This window comes from Daucus carota, chromosome 3 (genome assembly GCF_001625215.2).
Source record: "Daucus carota subsp. sativus chromosome 3, DH1 v3.0, whole genome shotgun sequence".
Taxonomy (NCBI): Eukaryota; Viridiplantae; Streptophyta; class Magnoliopsida; order Apiales; family Apiaceae; genus Daucus; species Daucus carota.
Window position 1 is genome coordinate 5,662,456 of NC_030383.2, and position 13,348 is coordinate 5,675,803.

Below are 13,348 nucleotides of genomic sequence, written 5' to 3' on the forward strand. Positions count from 1 at the left end.
GGTCTTATTTAGCCAATTATATTTAGAGAGGGAGTAAAATATTAATGAATCAACTAAAAAAATTTCTTAATCATGTCATTCAGAAATCGAATCGGATCTTGTCTGGGACGATGACGATGGTTCTTTTGTTCCAGGTTCAAGGAAAATTATCCGATCCAGATGGCCAATCAATTTAGATACATATCGAATTTTAAAAATAAACTCAAATAATCCATCCACTCTTTAACTTAAAATATATTTACAAGTGGTGAAATGTCGCAGACAATATAGTCCATTATTTAGCAGATTGACATTTGAGGAAACGAGCATGCTTGCTTAATTATTAATTTATGAAGATATAAGGGTCAAGCGTGGCCCATAATGCTTATTGCACAAAATTAATCACCTGCACATGAACATAAAAACGGTTGTGACTAACAATTTAATTTGTCTCAAGTTGATTATGTTCAAATAAAATTACTCTCACACAGCCTTACTTAACTGAAAATAACAATGAAATATGATACACGTACTGATACTATACGTACATTATGCATGCATCTTTTCACCGTATATTCAAAGGGAGTAAAATAAAGGAAGCAGTATCGTATTCTGCGTATACACCGGAGAAGCACTTAATTTTTAAGGGGGGAATGAATGAAGGGGCCGTTTGGGTGAGCTTAAAATAAGTGCTTTTTACTTAAAATAAAAAAGTGGAGTAGAAGTCAGAAGCAAGTTAAGACTTATAAGTGATTAAACTGTTTGGGAAATAAGCAAAAATCCTGAAATAAAAGCTAGTAATCCTAACTTCTTTTAAGTGCTTCCTGACTTTTTACACAAACGGTACAAATAATTGCTTATAACTTATAAACTCAGAAGTCGACTTATTTATGTGTTGTCAAACACCACCGAAGTTTAGAAAGGAGACGGTTGATAGGTTGGTGGATGAATTTATTTAGTCAATTAAATGTTCCCATACGCCCCTCATGCCTCCTCCTTAATTACCTACAACTCGCCAGATCATTATCTTCTTTTTTCATTCTTTTTTAACATATTTATTTTAAATTACTTTTTTAATATTTCAAAATTGTTATTTGTATGTAAATAATTTTTTTACATAAAATTGGAAAATCATGCTTTATACTATTATGTGTACTTTATTGATTATTTATATATGTATTCTTCAATAATTTCATGACCAAAGAACCCTTTTTTTTAAAATTTTCATGTCACTAAATAATATTAAAATATAGCACCGAAAAAATGGATTTGTTTCGTATAAGAAAGTCTTTGATCTGACAGACAAAGATATGCTTCAGAAATTTTAAATTCGTAAATAATAGGTACATTCATACTGGATTTAGGAAAAGGTAAACACGGGCCGGCCTGTATTACCTTTGACGGTAAAAATAAATAGGTGGTCTATATATACACATCATATCATGAATGTCAGCTCTTATCTCTGCTACCAGTATAAGCTAAACATCTCTGTGTCTCTCCTCTCCTGCCCATCTCTCTATACTCCTTTTGCATATCTCATTCAAGAGCCAGATACAAACACACATAATAATATAGAAAAGAAACAAGGCAGAACATGGGTATATTTTCATTGATGACAGGAATGGCAGGAGCAAGCGGCTTCGGATCTGCTTCAACTGCTGAACAAGTCACTGACGGAATCGATGCTTCCAATCTCACTGCCATCATAACCGGTAATCATATCCCGAACAATTTTAGCGTGAAAACACGTAAAATATTTTGTGTTAGAAATTTTTTAGTCGATATTGTGATTACTGAATCCATATATTTTATATGCCCACGCGTACAGGTACAGAAACTGTTACTTTTTTTTTATGTATTCGCACATTATTACTTTTTTATGTATTCATCTTAATTTTAATAAAATTTGGACTAAGCTGGTAGTAAAATGATATCACGTGATCAGGAGGTCATTGTTATTTCACACAAATATGTTCTTAGCTAGTATTAGTAAGATTGCATCTGAATATTAGCTGCTCATATGCGGTATGTATCTGTGATTGATTTCCGGGGACATACAACACAAGAAACTGATACTATAAATTTGTGCGGATACACTAGTAAGGAAAGATATTTAATTCCACGGTCTAATCAGGTAGGAATGGATTCTTTCAATATTCAAATATAATTTGCTCGTTATTATAGATATGGGGTCAACATGACATAAATAGCAATATGATTTAGATTGTACCAAAGTTGGTGGTCACAAGTTGATACAGATGCCAACCATATATGGTCCTTTAATTTCTTATGTGACCTGATTGGCTGGTTGACCCGGATGTTGGGAGATTCGGAGGGGATGTATTTTCAAGCTCAACTAGACAACTACTGATGAAAATATTGAATAAGATAGAATCAGCACCTTATTTATCTAATTGTTTATCTTTCATTTTTTTTCCGGGATGATGAGAATTCATACCTTCTTAAAGAAAAGGAGAAGGCGGATGTTTGAGTGGATTTGATTATATAAGATATAGGATAGACATTGGACTTTGTGTTTCTGAATAGCAATTCCTTTGGAAAAACCTATTTTAATTGTCCTGATTAACTTTACAGAATTGAAGAATATGTTGTATAAGTAAAAATATATATATTGTGCAATGTGTACTTACAATCAAGTTGTAATTTAAAAAGCAAGATCAAACACATAAAATGGTATGGACAATTATTGATTAGTGGCAAATATCTTGTTGTAATAGTATATAAGTAGTTAGTATGCTTTTATACTTTTGTCTAAATTGACACTTACATTAAATATCAATTAATTAGGAAAAATAGTACAATATTTTACTTCCTCGGTCCTATCATATTCTTTAGGTTGGGTTTCGACAAGAATTTAAGAAAAATGTATAAATTATTATAAAATAGTAAGAAAATCGAGTAAAATGAGGGTCTGATACTCTCATTAGTATTTAATTGATAGATCAGAGAAAACATGTTAAGGTAGTTGGGTTTTAGAAAATTTTGAAATGTAAAATAATGAGAAAAACATCCTAAAAGAAAATTTTGAAGAAATGGGGGGAAGAGAGTATAGTCTCTCCTAGCTCGCTCTCTCCCCCTCATTTCATTTTGTTGATAAAGAGTTTCTAATGAACATGGAAAAAATGAAAAAAAAACCAGCATTAATTAAGGAATTAGTTTTGTATCAAGACCTACATCATATTAGCATTTGCACTTTACATGATTTGCAAAAAAAAACTGCATTACTTTGGATCAACACAATATATGTAATGGAATTTAGTTGATTGTTATGATCTGATAATAATTATACCTGTACAGGAGGGGCAAGTGGAATTGGGTTTGAGACAGCAAGAGTATTGGCACTGAGGAGAGCTCATGTGGTAATAGCAACGAGGAATGTAGAGGCTGCAAATGAAGCAAAACAGCTTATTCTTAAAGAACAAGAAAATGCTCGCGTCGATGTTCTTAAACTTGACCTATGCTCCATCAAATCCGTCAGGGCATTTGCTGATAGCTTCAAGGCTCTTAACCTTCCGCTCAACATTCTCATGTACCTACATTTTTCTTCCTCTAAACAGCATATTAATTCTATTTTGCACACGACAGTGTCAAAGTTGCAAAAGTGCTCGTAAATATATCTTATGTTTTTTTTTTCAGAAACAATGCTGGCATTATGTTTTGCCCTTACAAACTTTCAGAAGATGGGATTGAGATACAATTTGCAACAAACCATCTGGGTGAGTGGTACAGTAATTTCTAATTATTATTTTTTACATTTTTTGTGTAAACATTTAATAAGATTAATGTTCATTGTGGTTGGATTACAGGGCATTTCTTGTTGACAAACCTACTACTGGACAAGATGAAGGAGACAGCAAAATCTACAGGTGTCGAAGGAAGGATTGTGAATCTATCTTCGATAGCTCACCAGCATACTTATTCTGAAGGAATACTATTCGAAAAGCTCAATGACGAAAAGAGGTATGCAAATATTAAGCTTATATTAGTCGGATGTTTTTCTATAATTCATTCATCTTATATGCAAGTAGTCATGTGTGTAGCGTGTTATCTATACATGACATTTTGCATTGTTTGGGTACACTTCTTGTTAAACTCCGCTTTCACCAGTTATTCGGACAAAAAGGCATATGGACAATCGAAATTAGCTAATGTATTGCATGCTAATGAGCTGTCTCGACGTCTACAGGTGATTTTTCCCCACCACTAAAACTTATTTGACTCGTTCATGGTTCTGGAATGATGTAAATTTTTATTTAATATTTGTGTACATGTTTGAAACTTTAGGCGGAGGGAGCAAATATTACTGTGAACTCGGTGCATCCAGGATTGATCATGACAAACCTCTTTAAGTACTCAACCGTTCTGTTCAGTAAGTTCAAAACAAGCTAACAAAGTACAAAATTTATTACTAAGTTGCTAACTATTTCATGCATATTCGTAATTTATTTATGTCTAATTACATTTTGACGCTTATTTTTAACAGAAATTCTTAAGATGGTAACTCCTCTCATCTGGAAGAATGTCCCACAGGTATAATTGCTATTAATGATTTCATCGCTATAAATTTTTGTTTCTGTTTTGTCAATAATAATAAAAATTACATGTGGCGTCCCTCCTTCCCTCTCTCCTTCTCGCGCTCTCTTGTTCTCTTACCCTCTGTTTTTTTAAAGTTTAATCAGTAATACACGTTCAATTTCAGGGGGCATCCACGACTTGTTACGTAGCTCTGCACCCTAATTTAAAAGGTGTGAGTGGGAAGTATTATCAGGACTGTAACGAGTGGCAGCCAAGCAAATTTGCAACGGATGAGAAGTTGGCCAAAAAACTCTGGGACTTCAGCAACAAGCTGGTTAACTCTGTTTGATTATGTGTCAGATATGAATCTATGCACAACTACTATGTGAAGGTGTCTAAGTCCTTGAGTAACTTGCTGAGTGATGCTTCTGCTTGAATTAGTAGTTTGGGTGTGTACTTTGATAAAAATTTGAACTTGTAAAACTTGTGTAATGTACATCAGAATTGTGTGTTTCCATTAGTGGCAAGTGCCAAGTCGCTATACTAGTATACTCTATGTTCCCTCTCTTTCCCCAATAATCATTATGATCATAATGATCATACCAGTATGATTATACCAGGAGTGGCAATATCAGACACAACCCGAATTTGCAATCCGATTTACTAAGATAAAACTTGAAAGTGACCGGGAAATCACTTGATCAACCCGAAATGATCGGAAATTAGAATATCATTCCTAAATTTTAGATTTTCAATTTTATTCAATTTTTAGTGAATTTAACTTGACCCAAAATCGACCCGCTCGACAACACAAACACGACCAGTTATCCGAAATTGCCGCTCCTTCATGATTCATGCATGTGGTATGTATGTGGTGTTTGAGAGGGTATGAGATGCTACTTAAGTTTTCGGCTCACAAATATGGAATTGATGTATATTATGGACACCTATGAGCTACAGTTCATACTCCAGAATAATAGAGTTCGCCAGAAATTGAAGTGAATGCGGTGTGGCCTCTTGTAAACAGTGAATGAAATAATTGTCCGGTATGTCTGCTTTGGTCCCCATTTCCTTTTCTGAGATTTCGTACACAAAAAGTAAATTCCTAGTATTCAAGTTTAAAATCATGCAAGAATGTAATTTAGTTGGAGGATGCATAAGAACAAAACTCAAAGTTCGTATTTTAGCACTATGTTCGAAAAGAATTCCCAATAGGGTTCTGAGATAATGAGTTATAGGCTGATTTTTAACGAGTGATTAATGTGAATGAAACCAATTTAAAATTACTAACTAAAATTTGGGAATAGTTTCTGGGTCTCTGGTATTTTCTATTCGAAAAATTGTTCCACATTAACGAATTCAAGCGAGTGAGGTCACAACCTAGTGACGAAGGCTTAGAGGCAGTTTCGCGCCTTAGGTAGCAGAGCAAGTTTGACGATAGCACTCCTGCACCAAGTAATGCACCCAAGGCACAAAATTTTGGTCATGTGCAGCAGAAGTCTGTCATGAAAAAATGGCTGGGCACTTGGGACAGTGCCGAGAAAGGTCTTATTGAAGCTGGGCGTTGGTATCGGCCCTCTGCTGATCACGCTTCTTGTGAGGTGGAAATCGGTGAGATGAATGGAGAATTGAGTTCTTGGGAGGCACCTGCATGTGTTGCACATTGTTGATGGAGTGGGCTATCGCCTGTCGATTTAGATAGCATTAATGAATTTCCATGTTTGGATAAGGATCTAACTCAATGTCGATCAAGAAATATGCAATATAACTACTGTTTCACTGTTTGTGTCTGATATGAGAAGGTTTCATCAATTGAGGGACCAAAAATAAAGCCATAATGTCACTTTCAATTTATGTTCATAGTCCAAGAGCAGCGTATTCAAGGAGGAGGGGCACTCTCATCATTCAGCCATTCCATTGAGAGTATTACAGGTGAAGAGCACAATAAATAGCCAGTATTACAGGTGAAGAGCAGGGTGTTTGGATCATGATTGATGAGTCCAGTTAGCGAAAATCAAAATCTCAAATCCATGTGTTGGTGTTTGGATTAGCAAATTTATTGTATGGAATGAGAATCCCATTCTCATTTATTGGGTAAATCATTCCCTTCACAAATCATGGGATACCCATTTCCATACCCCTCATTCTCATTCCCGATTCTCTTTCAATTCTGCAATCCAATTGCCTGAATAATCTTCTTTAGAGATTTTTTACAGTCATATTGTGGGTTTGTATATTTTAAACTCTCATCTTATCATAAAAGTCATGTTAAGTCATGAGTCAGCTCACCCAAATATGTTGTATATTAGATTTCTTTGATGGCACTATGCTTTGCTCGAAACTTCGAATTTCAATTCTTAATAATCCCGAAAAATAACTATCAAAATGAAAAACAAAATGATGCACCTAATCAGGTACAAAGAAAAGTGACTATAATTGATTATGTACTCAGAATGAATATGAACACACTTACAAATAGCTAATAGGGTTCTACAATGGTGTCATCCTCCCATAAAGCAAGAGCTCTCACAACATAAGCTGAACACGCCACGATCACTGCAGCAAAAACTGGAGGCACTATCAAGTCCATCTTTGATCGTCTAAACATTTCCACCGGGATGCAAAAAATCTCCGTAGGAATGTCCATTGGAACGCGTACAGATTCATCATTACGGCAATGAGGCCCTCTGGACAATGAATTATGACGTGTAGATGTCGTAGGAGAAATGACTGAAACAAAGGCAAGTTCCGGAGAGAACGAGGCCACGGCCACAGTCACTGTTAAAAGCGTCGTCCACGTTGCGGCGTAGAGGATTAGAGGCCACCGTGGGGAAGCAGAGACTCTTTGGAGGATCGAGCCTGGTTGAAATAGACGAGACATTTTTCTATGGAGCTTGCTTGCCTGTTGTTTGTTTTAAGTGTTTAAGTACAAAATTAGATGTAGATAATTGGTTGAACCTAATCTCAACTGCTTTGTGAAAATTTGAAGAAAAAAAAAAAAGATTTGTATATGCGGACGTGATAAGGTCAGAAATAGAGGTGCAGATAGAAAGTTTAGATTAATTGTTTATACAATTTTGGTATATTTATCAAAAAAATAATATAATTAACTGTATGTCAAACTGTCAGCTATTTTTAGTGCTTTAAAATCAATTTGCAGTATAGATTCTGTAAGAACTTGCATCTAAAATTTGAATATTTGATTGTATTTCCCTCGAAAGAGACTGCGGGTTCAAGTTCAAGCAGAGACATGGAGGCGAACAACTGGTCAGAGTCGAGCATTAAAAACTCTAACTCGAAAGAAAAGAAGAGAATGAAATATGATACACAAAAAGCAAATAGCAAAACAAGGGCATTTGCATTGATAAAACAGTACTGGTAGTTTTGTACAACAGTCCAGCACTCTGTTTCAGGTGTAGACAGATTATCAGCATGTAATACAAGAGTCGAGAGTGATACTGTTCTAAAAAGCAAACTAATGTTTGCCGACTCAATTATTTGATGTATTACTGGAAAATGCTTTCTCCAACTTGAGTGTAAGAACAAGAAATCCTGCAACCGAGATGCATACAGCAACAAGCATGAATTCTAACATCACGTTGAATGTAATGTAGGGGCTCACGAAAAAGACAACTGCAGTTGAAGCACTCTGCCAAAGCTTGAGTTGCGCAAATGAACCTTCCTGTTGGGAAAAACAAATGCAAAGTAATTAATACTTGTTCTTCACAGGTATATGTATTTCATATTCATGTACCGTAATACCCCGTTAATATTTATCACAATATATCTCACCACAAGTCTCTCAAACATTTTACATTATAAACCGATAAAACAAGCTTTCAAAGTAACATAGAATCACAATACTTAAATAAACAAAAAGAGATCTTTCCTATTGGTTACAATATTGTAAGCTAGTACAAACTTATAATTAAAACAATTATACACTTAACGCCTTCGTAATTACTTTTGCAACTATATATAGCATTATTAAACTGTCATAATAAATATGTTTTCGAATGCATTACAAAAATTTGCTGCAGATAAAAAGAGGTCATGTCAATGAAGAACAAAGCACTAGACATTTCAAGATAATGGGGGATGCTAAAGTACCATACTGAAAAGGTATGTCAAACATGTATGCTAATAAAAGATGTCATTTAAGCCCGTCTGGAAGTTTAACCAAGTAAAACTGATGACAGTAGCAAAGATAAAAATTTATACCATGTCATGCTTGAAGAGCAATGCAATCAATGCACTAAGCTGTGTGTTAAATATTCCATCACCAATGCCCCATATGGCTGCTATGATCAGAGGAATGACAGTGCCAAGCAATCCAGTACTCGTGCTGAATAATTCCATAAGAACAAAAAAGCAGGTAAATCAATAATACAGATTAATTCTTTTAAAAAAGTTTTCCAGGAAATCAGGTATTATTTACAGAGTACAGTTCAATTTCACAAGAGTGCATACCTGTAACCTAGTAGAAGCCAGAGCAGTACAATAGCCTGAGTTAAAGCTCCCCCGCAAACTATTAATGTAATAGAACTGAGACCTGATGTAAGTCTACCAGCAGCCAGTGAACACTGACATGTGTTACAAGATTAGATGAGAGTATTAGACAATGTCAAATATATAAATATAAAAACACAGTAAATCCAACATAAAATTTATCAACATAAAGTGAGCAAATACATAAAGGCAATCATATCATTTCACCTTGTTGGGTAAATTGTTACAATTCAACACCAAATAATAAGATTCTAATGACCTTGTAAGAAGGCTAGTATAAACATGTTCTAATCTCCTTGCCATATTATTTAAGGGGTATATAACAGAATGACAGTGATGCTGGGTTGAGGATCCAATATTTCCTTGTTTCATCATAAAAGGTATGTTTAGATAATATGGTGATCAATCTATTCATTCACTTCATCCTGAAGTTGAAGACAAACGAATGCTTAAAGTAGATGTAGTCATTTAGTAATTTAAGACTATTTTGCCAATTCTGCATTGCGTACTTACAATTGCATCAAAAGCCCCATAAACAGCCATCGCACCACCAACACCAGCCTCTCCCAGTACTGGTTCGACAATAAATCTAGTATATTCAGCCCTAAAATGCATATTCCATTATCAATTAAAATCGGATAAAGTACCCTTTTGGCTTGTTTGGGAACTTGAAATTCATTTGAAATTTTGGATTTAAATAAATGACATGCTTGGGTAACCAAAAGAATCTGGATTTGGATTTGATTCAATTCCAAGTCATTCAAATTCGAGAGTTTAATATGCAACTCAATTCATGCATTTTAAAATCCATCATTTGAAATGAATTGCATGTTCCCAAACCAATCTTTAATATTTCAGGTGGAAGGACATTCCAGAAAGTTTTAAAAGTAAGCTGATAAAATACTCACCATACAAATGCTTGTTGTAAGCCTGAATATGCTATAAGGGGGATGATCAAAAGTAGCCGTCGATCACATAATGGATTGATGACAGAATTTGATAGGGATACCATTAACGAATAAAAAGTGACGGAGGATTCTTGGAGTCCTTCCTCTTTCTTTGGATCTCTTTTATGTAAGAAACACATGAGAATTGTACCTACGGTCATACTACTGAGGAAGACAACAAAAAGCAGTGTCGTCCCGCTTGTACTTCCATCCTACACGAGTGAAACCAATTTAAAGAATCAGAAAGTGTACACTGAGGTGGGGATACTGTAAGCAACTTTTTATCAGCTGAAAAATTATCTCATAAAAATTTGGATACAAGGGTAGCTATAGTAGCTTACCACAGTGACATATAATGTTGAAAACTCATTATCAACAATAGAGTAAAAGTTTGCTTTTATATGGTTGTTGAAAGACGACGGGAACGAGAGGGTGGAGGCTTAGTTTGTTTAATCAAACAGGTATATTTACTGGATAAAAATTGAATATAGATACTTTATTCAGTGTCATACAATCACAAACACTATCCAATAACGGGTGACCTCCTACAGCCCCATCACATTGGTTTAGCACAAATTAATAAAATGATTGGTAGAAGTCACCCCTTAGCAAAGAGTTCTACCTCATCAAATTTTTGCAAAAAAAATAAGGAAGATGACAAAAAAAATTATACATAGCCAATTGTCCTTGACCTGGTATTTTTACAGCGGATCCATTAAATTGACACGCATGTGATAAGACAATGAATTAGAAAGTATTTATATAAAAAAAAAAAACCTCCAATGCATTCCATAATTATTAAGTGTGCATTAAAAATTTAAAGGGTGGAAAATAAAGTAGAAGTCAGTTTTAAATGACTAGTATATACCTCGCCTTTATTCAACAGGACAAGAGAGAGTAGATTACCAACCAACTGCAAATCGATACAAAGGAGCAAATATAAGGAGGTTTTAACATAAAACAATTGATTAAATCAAACCAGCTATTGTGTCAGATTCCTCATAAATCGGTTCAAGTCATACCTGGTGACTGGCAAACATCCCCCAAAACTCCCCGTTAAATTGCCCGATTATAGTTCCTTCATGCTCGTTGTGATCATATGCATGACTACGTGCAGTGGAAGTAAGATATGTACCCTGATATAACACAGGAAGTAGTTAGAAATGTAATTAAGGCATGCTAAATTAACATTTGAATCAAATTAATGGAAATAATTGCACCTGTCCAACCCAAATAATTGAAGCAGAAAATCCTAGATATAAAGAAGCTGGCACCATCGTATACCTGCACAAAGAAGTTAAAACTCTTTAAACTAAGTTTCTGGAGTTGCAGTAAAAAAAATGCTCTCACCAAGAGAGGTATATTGAGAATTATAATTGATCTACGAAATCTAGAACCAGAAAAAATTATTTATAAAAGTTCTCTGGTCACTGCTAAATCAAGTCATCCATTGCATCACGATGACTATATATCCTTTTCAAGATGCGAAATATGCCTCTTAAAGTTTTGGGTAGGGTTGACCTGCTTCTCCATTCAAGGATGATATAGGATTTATGTTCCTGGACAGTATCATATCTTTAGGTGTGTACACCCTATTTAACGTATTCTATTGAGGAATTATAATCTTCTTTGCTTATTTTTTTTGCCAGGCATAACGTTCTTTGTTCTCTAAGTTATTACTAACTAACATTTTCTCTAAAATTCGGTTGCAAATATGACATGTATATATAATAGAGTTGAGTCAACTAATATACTTTAGATGAAGTGAGACTTAAAAAGAAAAGAAAGGAAATTACCATGTTGGAAACAGATTCGCCGCTATAAATAACCAATATCCAATAGTTCCAAGAACTAGAGCATTTTTAGACCCAAGCATCCGAACCACAAATGAAGCAAACAATGTAGACACTGTGAAAGAGGTATACAGAACTCCAAGTGATATAGTTCCTAAATTTTTCTCCTAAAAGTAAAACACATCATATCAGCCAAACCACAAAAAAACAAAGTATTGAGAGCACATCACAACACGGTGTTCAAGAATCTAAACCAATTCTCTTCCGAGCACAATTTATATACTCTCTCTAGAAACTTTTACAAGCAAATATAGCATTGCTCAGGCAACTTGTCGAACATTGGCTAACATTTTAATATAATAAAATTGTGTATGAAATTACTCAGGCTGTTGGCCTTTTTACCCAAAATTTAAGCAAAAATGCCTGCAGTACAAAAATCAATGAGCCGACTCCTTTCACCACGTGACATGTGCATCATCAGAAAGACAACACACATGTCTAAAACGCTTTTGAAGCATTTTGGGGCATGCCTATTTTTTCACATACTCATTCCAAAGATGTGCATATTTACCCCTTCTTATACACAATAAGCATGTACAGAACACACATTTTACCCCATAAGTACGTACAAAACGCATCTTTGATACACCATAAGCATATACAAAATGCATATTCCATGTGGTAATTTAGGGTCTTTTCTTCTCAGATCATTTCAATTATTCAAGCCCTAACAAAAACAAGGTAAAAAATGAGATTGAAACAAAAAAAAAAAAACAATTATCTAGTAAATGGGTAAATGTCCTCTTCATAAATTCACAACATAATTAAAGAGAAAAAAATGATTTTGATGAAAGGAACAGTAGTAAAACTCACAGTGTTAATAGTACTCTCAAGATTCTGAACAGCACCATAAGCCAAGAAGATGAACAAGAAAGCCCAGCTGAGAAAATGAACATCTCTGGTATGACTAAGGGGTGTTTTTGTTTGAGCAATCAAGGCCACTTCTTCATCCATGATTACTCTACTCTACTCTACTGTACCTTAATCACAAAGACACACATATATACACACACACACAGAGCGAGAGAAGAGTGGGGCAAAGAGATGAAATAAAGAAAGTCGCCGGCGAGAAGAAAACAAGACAAAATGAGTTGACAAAGAAAGAATCTGAAACAAGAGACACAAACAAAAGAGGCTGAAGCCAGTTTGGTGTGTTTGAATATACTACTGAGGGGGGTGTATTCGATTGGGATTTTAATGGATTGTTTTTAATATATGGATTGTATGTGATTTTGATTTTGTGCGGATTCTTGATAAAATGTCGTAGAGTTGATGAGATTTAGGTACAATGCTTCAAAATCCCATTGATTTTGATGGGATTTCAAAAAACTTAAAATACACTGAAGAATGCCACAAAATCCATCATTTTATGAAATGAAAAAAAATCCATCAGCATTTGAATACCATCAGATTTTAATGGATTTTAAACAATCCCAATTGAATACCATCGGATTTTAAAGCATAATTTAAAATCCCAATTGAATACCACCAGATTTTGTAGCATAATTTAAAATCCCAATTGAA

At 34.5% G+C, this 13,348-nt stretch overlaps 3 protein-coding genes across 3 annotated transcripts; 1 reads left to right on the plus strand and 2 right to left on the minus strand.

The window, feature by feature from the left end:
• Nucleotides 1-1,376: 1,376 nt before the first annotated feature.
• Nucleotides 1,377-5,035, plus strand: LOC108215406 (short-chain dehydrogenase TIC 32 B, chloroplastic). The gene is made up of 8 exons (XM_017387907.2): nt 1,377-1,691; nt 3,298-3,529; nt 3,637-3,716; nt 3,807-3,960; nt 4,108-4,186; nt 4,285-4,369; nt 4,484-4,530; nt 4,700-5,035. The coding sequence occupies exons 1-8, from the start codon at nt 1,574-1,576 to the stop codon at nt 4,862-4,864; spliced, it is 960 nt and encodes a 319-aa protein (XP_017243396.1). The 5' UTR covers nt 1,377-1,573; the 3' UTR covers nt 4,865-5,035.
• A 1,036-nt stretch (nt 5,036-6,071) lies between these two features.
• LOC108213821 (uncharacterized) lies at nt 6,072-7,448 on the minus strand. Its single transcript, XM_017385607.2, has 2 exons — nt 6,989-7,448; nt 6,072-6,201 (listed from the first exon to the last, which is right to left on the minus strand). Exon 1 carries the CDS (start codon nt 7,394-7,396, stop codon nt 6,995-6,997), a length of 402 nt encoding a protein of 133 aa, XP_017241096.1. The 5' UTR covers nt 7,397-7,448; the 3' UTR covers nt 6,072-6,201; nt 6,989-6,994.
• Nucleotides 7,449-7,854: 406 nt separating this feature from the next.
• On the minus strand, nt 7,855-12,991 carry LOC108210846 (UNC93-like protein 3). The gene is made up of 10 exons (XM_017382280.2): nt 12,638-12,991; nt 11,768-11,931; nt 11,192-11,255; nt 10,994-11,107; nt 10,840-10,884; nt 9,933-10,183; nt 9,538-9,628; nt 8,986-9,098; nt 8,737-8,860; nt 7,855-8,197 (listed from the first exon to the last, which is right to left on the minus strand). Exons 1-10 carry the CDS (start codon nt 12,776-12,778, stop codon nt 8,006-8,008), a joined length of 1,299 nt encoding a protein of 432 aa, XP_017237769.1. The 5' UTR covers nt 12,779-12,991; the 3' UTR covers nt 7,855-8,005.
• Between the last annotated feature and the right edge of the window lie 357 nt (nt 12,992-13,348).

Bases quoted from the DNA above. Each gene is read 5' to 3' on its own strand.
- LOC108215406 (XM_017387907.2), top strand. From the start codon at position 1,574: ATGGGTATATTTTCATTGATGACAGGAATGGCAGGAGCAAGCGGCTTC. The intron at 1,692-3,297 runs GTAATCATATCC...ATACCTGTACAG, and splicing joins TCTCACTGCCATCATAACCG to GAGGGGCAAGTGGAATTGGG. The intron at 3,961-4,107 runs GTATGCAAATAT...CGCTTTCACCAG, and splicing joins AAGCTCAATGACGAAAAGAG to TTATTCGGACAAAAAGGCAT.
- LOC108213821 (XM_017385607.2), bottom strand. From the start codon at position 7,396: ATGTCTCGTCTATTTCAACCAGGCTCGATCCTCCAAAGAGTCTCTGCT.
- LOC108210846 (XM_017382280.2), bottom strand. From the start codon at position 12,778: ATGGATGAAGAAGTGGCCTTGATTGCTCAAACAAAAACACCCCTTAGT. The intron at 8,861-8,985 runs GTATGCACTCTT...GGAATTATTCAG, and splicing joins TGGCTTCTACTAGGTTACAG to CACGAGTACTGGATTGCTTG. The intron at 8,198-8,736 runs GTATAAATTTTT...TTTTCCCAACAG, and splicing joins TGCTCTTCAAGCATGACATG to GAAGGTTCATTTGCGCAACT.